This window comes from Piliocolobus tephrosceles, chromosome 1 (genome assembly GCF_002776525.5).
Source record: "Piliocolobus tephrosceles isolate RC106 chromosome 1, ASM277652v3, whole genome shotgun sequence".
In the NCBI taxonomy this organism is placed as follows: domain Eukaryota; kingdom Metazoa; phylum Chordata; class Mammalia; order Primates; family Cercopithecidae; genus Piliocolobus; species Piliocolobus tephrosceles.
The window spans coordinates 53,073,537-53,087,768 of NC_045434.1; the positions used below are offsets into that span (position 1 = coordinate 53,073,537).

Genomic DNA, 14,232 nt, shown 5'->3' on the forward strand with positions numbered 1-14,232 from the left:
TAAAATTTAATATACACTTTAAAATTCCTTGCTTATTACATCTGCTACTATTTATTTCTGTTACATTGAATTAATTGGACTTTCAACTAATTTTTTAAAATAGCCATGTACTGATTTTCAGCTGTACGCATGTGAAATTAAAGTAAAGTCAAACCTTCAAAACTAACTAATAATTCTAGAAGTGTATGCAATCATCGTTGTAGGAATTCCCATAACATGGAAATATTGTAAAGAAGAAAGCCTCGTTTTTTTTGTAATATTGTAGAACAGATTGCAAAATGCTCTCCATTTCAGAGCAATAGGCATCTCATTGTTAAAAAAAAAAAAAAAAGAATTGCATAAAACTTCCTGGAACATTGTTAATAGGTGTTTAGTTTTAGTTTCCTCACTCTTAACCAAAGGAACAGAGGACAACAAATAAGAATGTTTGACACTACTTTCGGGAAGTACACAGAAAGCTAATAGATTTTCCAGCATGTACTTTCAATCTAACCCTTTGAAATAAAGTCAAACCCTACAAGAATGATTTAATAACAATATAATGTGGATTGTTGGATTCCCAAATGTAAGCCATTATGAAGGCAAAGGGAACTTTCAATGCAAAAATAATCCAGTTAAGATATATTCTTGTTTTCAAAAAGTATGAGCAAGCAACATGTATTTTTCATATATCAAAAACTTGTAATTTGAAAGAAAAATAAAACAGAAATTTCGTAGAAAAGTCTAATCCAAGAATTGACCATGAAAAAGGTCATTCACCTTCTTTGTGTCTCTTTTACATCCTCTTAAAATAAGAGACAGCGTTGTAGCCACCTCACACAGCTTTTGGTTTATTTAAATGTTTACATCGTAATTTGAGAGTTTAAACTGCTTGGCACATCTCTCTAAGACTAAATCATCACTGTAATGTAAATATGTGACTTGTGCAACTAAATGTAAATTAAAGTGTGTAGTATGATGACTGACATGTAGTAAATGACCAATAGTCATTATAATTATGAACAGAGGATAGAGGTAAATAGCATTAACTTTATTCAATAATCTTTATGGTCTTATGCAGATGAATTATTCTCTTATAAAAGCCACATATATGTTTATAGAGAAATACTAACCTGTTGTCAGTAATTAAGAGAGGTGGAGTTTTCAGATTGTTCTGTGATTGATCAATCATTGATCAATGTGATTGATCATTGATCAATCTTGAACAATCACAGAATTGATTTTTTAATCTTAATATACAAATCAATCAATCATTCAATAATCAGACATTTCTGTAACATGTTTATTCAAAACCAAACAGAAAGGGATTGATTTGGTTATAGCTCTCTAAAATCTACATAAAACATACAAGTAAAACACTGCTTAGCTCCTGTCACCTGCATGAAAATGGAGACTTAGAGATTTGAGATAAGATTACCTAGCAAGACTGAAGATTGAAAATGAGGAGTCCATCTCTGTTCATAGAGTGAGCTCCAGTCCCAAATATGAAGAGACTGATTTTGGGTAGGGCGATTTACACATCAGAACAAGAAACTTTATCTTGAAACTATGTAAAGAGGAGGAACATACAGTTTTGTCCTTAGTCCTATCAGAACGATGCTGTAAGCACAGTTCCACTTTCTTCTCAATCCACTTCCTATCTTCCTGTCTGTAACCTGGTACCTGAATTGATCCAGTTTGATCCAAGCCATACAACATGGAGCTACTCCAAGGCAATGTTTGCAAATGCCATTGTCTTAACTTCCATTCTCAGGGCAATGGACTCATCATAAGCAAAAGAAGGCAAAAGCTGACACATTTGAACTCACATAGTTAGGCATCTCTTGTGTGGTAGCTCAGTCAATTCCTTGGAGCTTCCTACCAGAGATGCTTCAGAATTCAGGTTATGTTACAAACACTGCATTGCCATGGCCATCCCACAACGCAACTTTGATTGTTCTGAAATTTATTTTAACAAGCTTTTATTTTTTCTGAAATTTGGTCCAAGTTTCTGTTCCCCTACATTTACCCTAAATATGCCTCAGCTTTCCTTAGATGTCTAAGAAGTATAGAAAAAGTCATTGAAAATTCTTCAAATGAAAATTCTATAAGTGTGATAAATTTTTGCAGTCGATTATTCTTATAATGATGATGCTAAGAAAGCTGCATCAATAAGCATTTTGATATTGGTATAGTGAGAATAAGCAACACTATAAAGTTATAATGTATTGGGGAGATGTCTCTCCTAAGGAAAACTTTGATAATTTTGAAAGGCAGAGACAAGGCAACAGAATTTGGCCTCATTTATTAATAGTTCATTTTGACATTTGCATCACATTGGAATGGATGAGGAGAGCGAGACAATCCTAAAATATGGTGTTAATCTGAAGACCACCTGCTACTAATTTCCAGTCACAGAGATGGATATTATAATTTTAGAATAAAATGGTTTTGACCATCACATTCAGTGACCTATATTTATATTTGCATAAGAATTTTGAAATGCTTAAGTAGTCCCATTTAACAAAAGTAAACCAATCCAATGTTTTCAAAATAAATGCACATGGTAAAGCATTACTTCTATCATGTCATAGAATGTATGGTTTAACAGTGGTCCGATCATAATAACCTCTGATGATGCTTTGTGTTATAACATATAAAAATGGATCAGTAAATGCTTCTCTGATAATTAATGGTTCTTTAGAAAGACAAAAAAAAAATTGTCCAGTTTTGGCAGAGATTTGACAGGCTAGTTGATTAATTTAAGGAAAATTGCAGTAATTATTTCAGTGGCCTGTTTCCTGTGGTATTATGAGTAGATGACCACTTGCAAAACAGTTTTAAATAAAATTCTCAGAATATCCCAGTTTGAAGTAGTATTTATGAAACAAAATCATATTCAATGACATATTTTGTATCACAGCACAGAATATAACTCCCAATGATTCATGTACCATAATGTATCTGATTTAAAATACTACAAGCATATTACAGGCAATTATTTTTGATATACATTAATATACTATTAAATACAGTTTATCTTGTTTGTGTGTCTTAAAATATACTTACGGGTTATCCAACAGCAGTACTATGGGATTAAGTTCTTTCTTTGGTCTATAGTATGCCCTGAGAGGAACAATAAAGTTATATAATCCATTTCCAGCTGTTTCAGCTGCAACTATAATTAGTTTATTTTTGAATCCATAGGCTTTTGCATCCTCATAGTAGTTATGCTGGCAACTCTAGAGAAGAAAAATTATATATTGAAATGTCATTTTTATACTCCATTAAAATTTGGAAAAAAAATTAAGCTATATGAAAATATAAAATTTAACCATGTAAATCCTTATTTTCTAATAAATTTGAAAATGGTTACATTTCTCTGTGCCCATTTCTGCAACTTGCAGCAAGAAATAAAAGTGTGTATGGACAAGGAAAATGAACTACAGGTTTGTAGTTTGATGTTGAAAGAGCCAACATTTTGTGTGTGTGCTTGTTCTGTCGTAAACTAAAGCTTGCTGCTAGAAGACATCGAGGTATACACTTTTACAAATTTATTTTCTCCGACTTTCATTTCCAGAAATATAGTAATATCATAATTAGATAACTTCGGGAACATTCCCAGTACTGAATGCTTAAAGTGATGAAGAAAAGAAAACAGTGAAAAACAAAACGAGACAAACAAACAAACAAAAACCCTAACTGTCTACATGTATAGTTGAGCTGGCAAGGTAATGATGCAAATACTCTAAAGTAAAATACCCAATAACACCAAGAAAAACAAGAACAAAGCATTACCAAAAACTCATCTTTGGGCTAAGGGCGTTTTGCTACTTCATGGAGTCTAGAATTTGACAGAATTAGGATTGTTAACCCAATATTATTTTCAGCTAAATTATATGCATGGAGAACTATTTTGATGTTCTGCTATTTTACTTTTATATGTCTTTATGTGCATTTCTTATTTATGTGGGTTAAAATTAGTTAAATCTCTGGAATATTCTGATCTCTTCATGTGGGTTGAGGGGTTGAGAGTAGTTAAATCTCTGGAATATTCTGATCTTTTTTTTTTTTTTTTTTTTTTTTTTGAGACAGGGCCTCACTCCTGTCACTCAGGCTGGAGTGAGGTGGCACAATCATTGCTCACTGAAACCTCAACTTTCCAGGCTCAGGTGATTCTCCCACCTCAGCCTCCCAAGTAGCTGGGACTACAGGTGGGCACCAGCACGCTGAACTGTTTTTGTATTTTTGTAGAAACGGGGTCCTGGGCTCAAGCAATCCACCCACCTCAGCCTCCCCAAATGCTGGGATTACAGGCATGAGCCACCATACTCGGGCACCTCTGGAATATTCTTTGCCATTATACTTTAATAAAAAAAAATAAAAAACGCTGATGAAAACAAGGCACCATAAGTAAACAGAAACAATCATAACAAGATAACTAGACCCACAAAGACTATGAATTTTGTGATTAAATTCAGAATACAAAATGTGCACATTTAACATGTTCAAAGAAATAGAAGAAAGCATTTAAAGCATGAGAAAAGAACAAGAGTCTATTTAAAATAACATCTAGCAGGTAGATGTTAAAAATAATATCTAAATCTATTTCTCTGTATCTTCTCAAACTAAAGAGTGTAACTCAAAAGATTATTTAAATTCCACATAAGATTCAGCCAAAGGGATCACATGAAGGACAGAATGGAAGATAGAAACCAAAACAAAAGGTAGAGAAAAAAAGAAACAGAACTTAGGGTGAAAAAATTAAGACTTGGAAGCTATCGTGAGAATATGTAACATTTCTTTAATCAGAAATATCTGAAAAAGAGCTAAGAGAGAATCAGAAAGAAACCTTATTCAAGCAAATATTGACTGAGAGTTTTTGAGATGTGATGAAAAACCAAATGCGATCTTAAAAGTAGACACAGAGAAAAGAGCCACATGAACAACAAAAACAACAGAAAAAAAAAAAAAAAAAACACAATTGGAATAGTAGCTGACTTTTCAGCCATTATTTGGAGCACAGAAGGCAGTAAGTAAAGTCCTTAAAGTGCTAAAAGAAAAAAGAAAAAAAAAAAAACTAAACTAAACTAAACTAGTAGCCTGGACTTGGACACAAAGTAAACCGTCTTCCAAGAATGAGCACAAAATAAGAACATTTGAAGGGAAACCATAATTAAAAGGATTCACCACCAATAGAATCTCCTTAACAGAATTTCTAAAAATGGTAATCTAGGAAGCAGGAAAATGAATCCAGAAGGAAATTCTAAGGTATAAGAAAGAATGGAGAACAAAGGAAATGGTAAGAACAAGGGCAACAAGTCTTTATTGAAAGGGTTCTTGGAGAATTATAATCAGAATCTGAAGTAATATAAAGAAATAAAGTCACTCAGAAAGAGATCACGCATGCAACAAGAATAGTGTTAAGCTGATGTTTGGATCATCAAGAATGTCAATATTTATGAAATCAACAAAGGAAAAAATAACTTTCCCTAAGGAGATTTAGAAATAGCTTAATTAATAGGGAAACAAAGAGCAGAGAACAGAGAATTTAGTGTTCATAAACACTGACCAGGACACCAGCCCCACTGATAGTGACACAGAATAAATTGGATAACGCACTTCACACACTTCACAGACACAGTAGAGTCAGCTGCATAATGCCATACTGTTCCTATAATCCCAAAGTGGGTGCTCATTTACATAGCAGACCACCTTCTATCAGTCTAATGGTACCTAAGTAACCAATAATTCCAGGTATTGCTAGTCAATCAGCAACACCCAGAAATTTTGCTTTATTAATATGATAAATGAAGCATTTTAACAGTCCTTTGATATTAAAAGATCCTCTTATTGTGCCTCCACCAATCCTGTTCTCTGAAAGTTTAGTCTTTCAGTTAGAATGGGATCCCTGTTTGGAGACAAATTAGTTCCACTTTTTTGTCTTGTAATACTTTTTTCTATTTTAACTGTGTATTAAAAGAAATAAAACCAGAAGTGAATCCAAGTTTTGTGGTGACTGAAGCATATATTATTTTAAGATTTATCCATAAAGAAAATAACAAAAATATTATAAATAATATTAGTCTTAAAAGGAGTCAATGTGGGCGAAGGTCCTTGAAATATAGGGTTTATTAATGTTACTGAAAATGCATAGCTGGCCAGAAATATCAAGTGCTTCATAATATTAAAGTAAATATATAAATATATGTATTCATCTGGGTCCACTGAGATGGAAGATTCTGTCCCTCAAGATCAATATATATATATATTTTTTTGAATGAGACCTATATATATATTCAGTCTTGAGGGACAGAATATCATTCGACTGAAACCTATATATATATATATATATACAGAAACCTATATATACACACACTATATATACACACACACTATATATATAAACCTATATATATACAATGAAACCTATATATATATATATATAATATGGTCTCGAAGGACAGAATCATCCATCTCAATGGGCCCAGATGAATATTTCAGAGTAATGACAAAGATTCTTAAAGCAACTTCAGGGAAATAAAGGCAAGAATTTTCTAATGTTCTCTAAATCTTCTTCCTCAAGATTGATAGTAACAGTCAAAATTTATAATACTTATCATATAAAAAATAATAGGAAGAATATTAACCAAATGTATTAAGCACCAACTCAGTTATTAAGTTTCTTGCACTTTATTAAGCATGTACTAAATTATATACTCCCTATAAGAGCCCTATGAGGTTCATATTAAAATAATATCCACTTTACAGGTGAGGACACTGAAACTTGGTGAAGTTAGTTGCCCATTTTACATGACTTCTAAGTGGAGAGCTGAAATTTTAACTGTAACTTCAAAATGTAACGTAAAAGAAAAAGTTCTTAGTTAGAATTAGTGGCACACCTGAATCTCTAGGGGCAGTGAATATAAGGTTCTTCCTTTTATCAGTGTTGTTATTCTTCAAGAGAATAAACTCATACCAGTCAGCCCAATGGTTGCACTGTGAAAAAAGATAAAACCTCTAGCATTCTTAGAATTTTTACCTTTTGGACAGTTTCTCTTGGTCCAAGAATGACAGTAAAACTTTGAGAAAGGAAATATTAGGCAAGACTCTAATATGAGCTTTCACTTTAGTTATAAACGAATCTTTGTGTCTAACACATGGACTTACTCTTCCCATCATGTCAAGGGATTTCATAACAAGATATAAAGTAATAATGGTAAAATAAATAATGCACATTTGGCCAAAATGATTTTTGGAGACTTTGGATGTTGAGGGTTCATAGGGATGAGATTTGGTACCTTATTTTCCTCTTTAACAACATGACTAGCAGATCCATCAGGATAATTTAATAGAAGACTAAAGCATTTGGGTAATCATCGGTGCAGTTAAAAAAGTAAAACTGACCACTTTATGTAAATTTACATTGGAAAAGATAATACCAATACCCCTTAAACATATTGTAATCAAAATGCTGTATAAATTACTTACATTATGTTATTATAAAATGCTATAATTTTATTTTGTGAACAAAACAACAGCAACAAGTACTTACTTTGTCTAATCTTAAGCAGCAAAATGGTACTTTTTCATGAAGGAGATGACAAAAAGTGGGTGAACTTCCTATATATGGAGAATAAGGTGGGTAACCTTTAGCATACCTGTGAAACAATACAAAATATTACCCTTGGATAAGGCATGCAAATTTGGGAAATTAAGTTACTGACATGTTCCTCTGTTTTAATAACATTATAATCAATAACTCTGTGTTGCAATTATATTTTGATAAAGAGGTAGTAAAGAAGAGAGGTAGGCAAGCTGTGGCCCCAGGGTCAAATATGGCCCAACATGTGGTTTTGCAAGCTGAGGGTTGTTTTTGTATTTTTAAATGATTGGAAAAAGTCAAACTAGTATTTCATGTCATGTGAAAATTATATGAAGTTCAAATTTCAGGATCTATAAATAAAGGTTTATTGTAATTCAGCCACACTCACTCATGTATGTATTGTGTATAGGTGTTTTTGTGCTTTGGTAACAGAGTTAGTAGTTGCAACAGGGGTCAAAAAGCATGAAATATTTACTGGCTGTTCCTTTCCGGAAAAGGTTTGCTAAATCACAGCTTAGAAAATTTTTATTTATAAAAAATAAATTTAAAAAAATAATGCTAATTTTTACAACATACAAATAAGCAAAATGCATTATTATTATTTGCTCTATCTGTATTCAGTAGACATAAATGCATAACCAAAACAGATCGATAACTGAGTTAATTGGTTAAAAACATAGTTTTTGTTGGAATCATGCTTAAAACATTATCAGAGACATTTAGCTTGCTGACTTTTAAAAAATAGCCAACTACATATTTCGGCTATACTGACTTTCAGAATGAAACTTCTAAAACGCAGCAGCATAAATGAAAATTAGGCAACAAAATAAAATTTAGTGAATATTCCCTTATCCAATAAGAGTGTTTGGTTTTAACAAATCTACCTGCTAAGCCATAAAATTTCAGACCTAGTTAAAACTGTTTCATCTTAAAGAAGATATGCAAATCAGTGTTTTCAGGAAATAAACTTCATTGACTGAGAGATAAAATTAGAGAGTAAAATTTTGTAAATTTAGAAGTTGGTAATCTCTGCAATTACTGCAACATCTCTCCCATTTTTCTGGAATTAAAAAAAAAATTACCTCTCAATTTTTAAGAAGTGTAAAGAAAGAATATCAATCACACTCCAAAACACTGTTTCCTGTGAAGACACTGGTTGCCAAACCTCTCCCTGTTCCCATCCTAGATTCCAAATATATTTGAGGACTCTGTCCATTAATTTCTTTGGAGAATAGATTTGGTTTTGTGGGTACATCAACCTTTCTTACAATAATTTTTTAATTGGGATAAATTAGAACAAAGAATATTTTCAAGCATCAATGATATTTAAGTTCTTTTTAGTTCAATTCAACATTACTTAAAGATACTGGAAGAAATGTGAGAGATGATATTACCAATGCCACTAATACCCGTACTACGACTGATAGTAATTAATAGTAATTGAATACTTACTCTGCACAAAACATTGATTTGGCATAAGCACTTGTTCTCTATTATCTCAATTAATCACTTCATAGCTTTATGAAGTAGTAATTACACTGAGTTCACAGGTGAATTATTGGCCCGTTTTTTGTTTTTTTTTTTTGACAGAGTCTTACACTGTCACCCTGGCTGGACTGCAGTGGCAGGATCTCGGCTCACTGCAACCTCCACCTCCTGAGTTCAAGCGATTCTCCTGTCTCAGTCTTCCAAGTAGGTGGGATTACAGGCGCGCACCACCACTCCTAGCTAATTTTTATATTTTTAGTAGAGATGGGGTTTCGCCATATTGGTCAGGTTGGTCTCAATCTCGTGATCTCAAATGATCCACCCATCTCAGTCTCCCAAAGTGCTGGGATTACAGGTGTAAGCCACTGTGCCCAGCTGCCAGTTTTTTTTTTTTTTTTTTTTTTTTAATTAAAGTCACTTGTACATAACCAATATAAAATGGAACTGGCATGGCAAACAATGTCCTTAGGACTCCACAGTCAAGGCTGTGGACTGCTGTGTTTTCCTGAAGAACGACAATTTAATATGTGGAATAAGACCTGTAAACAAACTCTACTGCAGGCTACAATGTGATTAATACTATGTAGATTGATACTCTATTATTACGAAAGCTTAGAAAAAGGAAACAGTACTCCTTTTTAACATACATTTAAAATATTAATTAATGCATAGTGTATGCAAGTGCTGAACGCTGAGATAAGTGAGGAAAGCTTAATGGAGGGGGCTGCATTTTCATTTCATTGAATAATTGAACTTCAATATGAATGTGTAATAAAGTAAATTCAAAGTATAAAGTACAATATGCTATAAAAAACATACAATTATGAAAATGAAGTTTATATCTTGGGAACATTGATTTATATCTTTTTTTTCCTTGAGGATAAAACATTAAGAGCAAAAAGAGACTGGAAATATATATTGAAGCCAGAAACTTGAGATGCTGGCTACTAGCAGTGTGTTTTGGTAGAAGTATATAGGAATGATACTATGATGTTCAGAAGGAAAGATCATTAGCTCCTTACCTAGTGGGAAAGTACTTAAAGAAAATACTTAAAGACATTAGCACAAAACCCAGTAATCTTACTCTTCAGAGTATCTGAACATACTCTAAATTTGAAGAAATTTCTTCATCTGGTGTAGTTTCATCTTCTGATTGGTCACTTAGAAGATCACATGTTTGAATCGATGATGTATCTGCAACCTCTAAAACGGGAGCAATGCTAGGTCTTCTTATTTCTTTGCTTCCCTCTGTAGGAAGAGACAGGGTAGGGCCACTTGCTGATCTACAGCTTGTGTCTTGCAAGTCTATAGCCACAGTACCTAAAACAATAAAACATGAAAATTTATCAAGGCGTTTGCCATATTGATCATTAGTGTTGAAGGTTAAATGAAATATGAAATATAATGAACATAATCAAGATATATATGTATACATATATATACACACACACAGATATATATATATACACACACACACATTTATGTGTGTGTATTTTTAGTTCTAATAGCTAAGTATTTCTTTTGCATGTGGGCATTTTCCTGGGCAAGAAAATCTCTATTTGCACAAAAGTGTATTTGCAGAGTGTTGCTCTACATCATGAAACATAAGATTTGTAAAATCCTGAAGTATATAGAAACTTAAAGTGAAAAAGTAAATCCTGATGTTTCGATTTATATTTATTTAAAATGTATTCTTTTGTTGTTGACCATGTCCATTTTGCGAATGTTTCATTATGTCTTCTCCCCTTTTCTTTTCTTTTTTTTTTTTTCTTTCTTTTTGAAGACAGAATCTCGCTCTATCCTGCAGGCTGGAGTGCAGTGGCACAATCTCTTCTCACTGCAACCTCCGCCTCCTGGGTTCAAGTGTCCCCTTTTCTATCGAGCTATCTTTTTGTAACTGATTTGTGACCACTTTTTAAAATATCGGAACTACTAATGTGTTACACTTATTTTTTATTAAATGAATATTTATTGAGTGCCACATATGGGGAGCACTGTTACAGGTACTTGAGATCTGTAGAGAAGACAAAAAGTTTCTATGAGATGAAAGCTATATGTAGCAAGTAGACCAATAAATGGGATAATTGTAGATAATGATCAGTAGCATGCAGGGAGAGGAATGGAATTTTTATTTGGTAAGAAAGAAGGCCACTGTGAAGTTAGGACATTTGATTTTTGACCTGAAATACAATAAGGAACACACAAGTCATGGAAATACCTGGGGGTAGTAAGAATGGCAAGCCCAAGCCCAAGTGGCTTAAGGTTATTGAATAGTTGAGGCACTCAAGGCATAGGAGGAGGAAGAAGCAATTCCCTTTGTGAATTTTATTGAAATTTGAAAATTAATTTTAATATCCATTTATGAAAAATTGAGGTTCCTCTCCTTCTAGAGAAAATAATGATGAAAGACATCATATTTCATAATTACTCATTTCATTTATGCACTCAGTGGCACCTATTCATCCTTCTAAAAATTGTTAGTCTTTACTCTGTCCCATTCTTTGAAACAATTACAGTCATACGTTGCTTAAAAGGGGGGATATGTTCTGAGAAATCTACCTTTTGGCGATTTTTTCGATATTCAAACATCATAGAGTATACTTACACAAACCTAGAGGAGGTAGCACTATCCTAGGCTATATGGTGCATAGGCTGTATGGTATAGCCTATTGCTATTTGGTATAGGTGTAGCCTACTGACCCTAGGCTATATGGTGTAGCCTACTGTTCCTTGACTGCAAATCTGTACAGCATATTACTATACTGAGTGGTGTAGTCAATTCTAACACAATGGTAATCTCAATATAGAAAAGGTACAGTAAAAATATAGTATTACAATCTTATGAGACCAACATTATATATGTCATCCATCATTGACTGAATTGTCTTTATGCAGCACATGACTATTTAAAATTCCTCTTTCCTCAAATCTCTGACCTTCCAACCTTCTTCCTCATTAGAATAACATGAACTGAAGAAATGTTGACCTTATCTCAGCCCTTCATTTCCATAGTAGTTTATTAGACCTTGTTATAACCAATAAAAACAATACTGCACACATTTTTATGCATTCACTCTTTGCCCACCACTATTTCTTGTTTGTTCAGGTCACTCTCACTGATTTCCCAACACTAGCTATGATTTACCAAGATGGAATTTCAATTCTACTAATGATACCAGAGTTTGTCTCTTTCATTCTCTCGATGTTCTCTCTTCTCTTCTTACCTATCTTTAATTCCATGTGTAAGCATTATGGTTTATTTTCTTGCATATACCCTTGGATCCCTTGATACATTTTGTATTCATTCCACCCTCTTGACAAAATAGAACCCTGGTTAACTTAAACTCTCCATGTTCCCTATTTCTATACCTATGCAACTGAATACACCTGGACAGTTTAGCTCTTGCATCATTAGTAGTCTCTCCACAATGTCTGTCCTGATTTTTGGCAGTTTCACCATACACATAGATGATTCTTCCAACATTCCAGACTCAGCTTCTTGCCCTGCTCTCTAGTAACGGCTTTCTTTTTACTATCACTCTTCAGTCATTCACTCTCATGGTCACACCTTAGCTTTTGTAATTATTACTTGCTGCACATCATCTTTCCTTCTGGCATCTCACTCTTTGACACCTGTACCTTGACTTTCCAGCTCTTTCCCTCTTGATTTTCACTGGAATTAGAATTAATTAATCCACTATCCTTTCAGTCTTTTTTTAACCAAAATACATCTTTTCACTTCTTTACTTAAATTAAGTTCCATGGCCTATAATTATATACAATCTATTACACAAACCCTCAATCTCTCTGCCTTTCTTACTTGCTTGTACTTTCAACACAAGCTACAATTCCATTTCTCCGTTTTGCAGTGAGACGTTTTAAGAGCTGTCCAGACCTATGGTTTCTAATTTATCTTCTACCATTCTTTCCCAAGTGCACTCCAATCTAGCATTGTCCACCACCACTCCATTGAAACAAGTCTTATGAGAGTTAACAATGATCATTGCATTGCTAAAGTCAATTGACACTTCTCAGTCCTTACGTTATATTACCCATTGGTAACATTTGACATGGCTTACCATGGCATTCTCTTGATGCACTTAGCTCACTTGGATTCCAGGACTCATTGGGTTTTCCTACTATCCTGCCAGTAGCTTCTCTTTGGTCTCCTTTGCTGGTTTCTTCTCATCCCCCGACACTTAATCTTAGTATACGGCAGAGGTCTGTTCTTTGTCTTTTATTTTTTTCCTGCCTGTACTTATTTCCTCAATGACTTCATTCAGTCTTATGGCTTTAAATGTATATATAAGCTCAGAAATAAAAAAATTTACTTTTTCAACCTGTCTCTCTCTCTTTCCTGAAATCTAGACTCTTACATCTAACTTCCTGTTAGACATCTTCAAGGTGTTCCAAAATATTCTTTTATCTTCCCTGGACCTTCCCCCTCTGCCAAAACCTGCATTCCCCCAGCCTTTCCTCTCAATTTATGACCATTCCCTTTCTCTAGTTGCTTAATCCAAAAACCTTATGTTTATTCACACTTCTCTTTTCCCCACAGTTCAATTTCATTTGTTAAGGAATCCTGATTATCCTAAAGTACATCCAGAATTTTCTCCTTCTTACTACTTCCACTTGAAAATAGTCTGATCCTTGCTTCAAACCATTTATTTTCAACAGCAGCCTGAGTTGAGTACAAAAACAAGTCAGCATAGGTGAGATCAGGTCAAAGGCTCTGCATAAAACCTCGCAATAATTCCCACTTCACTGAGGGTAGAAGCTGCAATCCTCATATGGACTTAAATAATCCTGACAGGATCTGGCCTCTTCCTACTTGTTCCTCCTCATCTCCTACTACTCTTCCAGCATTTACTGTGCTTGAGGCACAAGGGCCCTTTTACTGTTCCTGGGGCACCCCAGCCAGGCTCCCACTTTAGGGCCTTTGTGCCAGCTGTTATCTCTGTCAGGAATGCTCTTTCTCCAGACCTCCACAGGACTAATTCCTCATTTCCTTCAGGTATCTGCTCAAACATCACCTTCTGGCCTACTAACCACTTCATTTAAAACTCCGCTTCTCCCAAAATTAATTATCTCCTATACTAGCTCTGTTTTCTTCTTTTAGTTTTTCCTTTATAACTTATAACCCACTAACATATTAAGTA

The 14,232-nt window shown here is 33.8% G+C and overlaps 1 protein-coding gene across 3 annotated transcripts in view; it reads right to left on the minus strand.

The window, feature by feature from the left end:
* Positions 1-14,232, minus strand: part of KCNT2 (potassium sodium-activated channel subfamily T member 2) — a 281,008-nt gene that overhangs the window by 108,873 nt on the left and 157,903 nt on the right. For all 3 annotated transcript variants that reach the window (XM_031934298.1, XM_031934293.1, XM_031934287.1), the window contains 3 exons: positions 10,180-10,393; positions 7,535-7,640; positions 3,049-3,221 (listed from right to left, as the gene is read on the minus strand). In XM_031934298.1, coding sequence (XP_031790158.1) covers positions 3,049-3,221; positions 7,535-7,640; positions 10,180-10,393 — 493 coding nt within the window. The remainder of the gene's footprint in view (positions 1-3,048; positions 3,222-7,534; positions 7,641-10,179; positions 10,394-14,232) is intronic.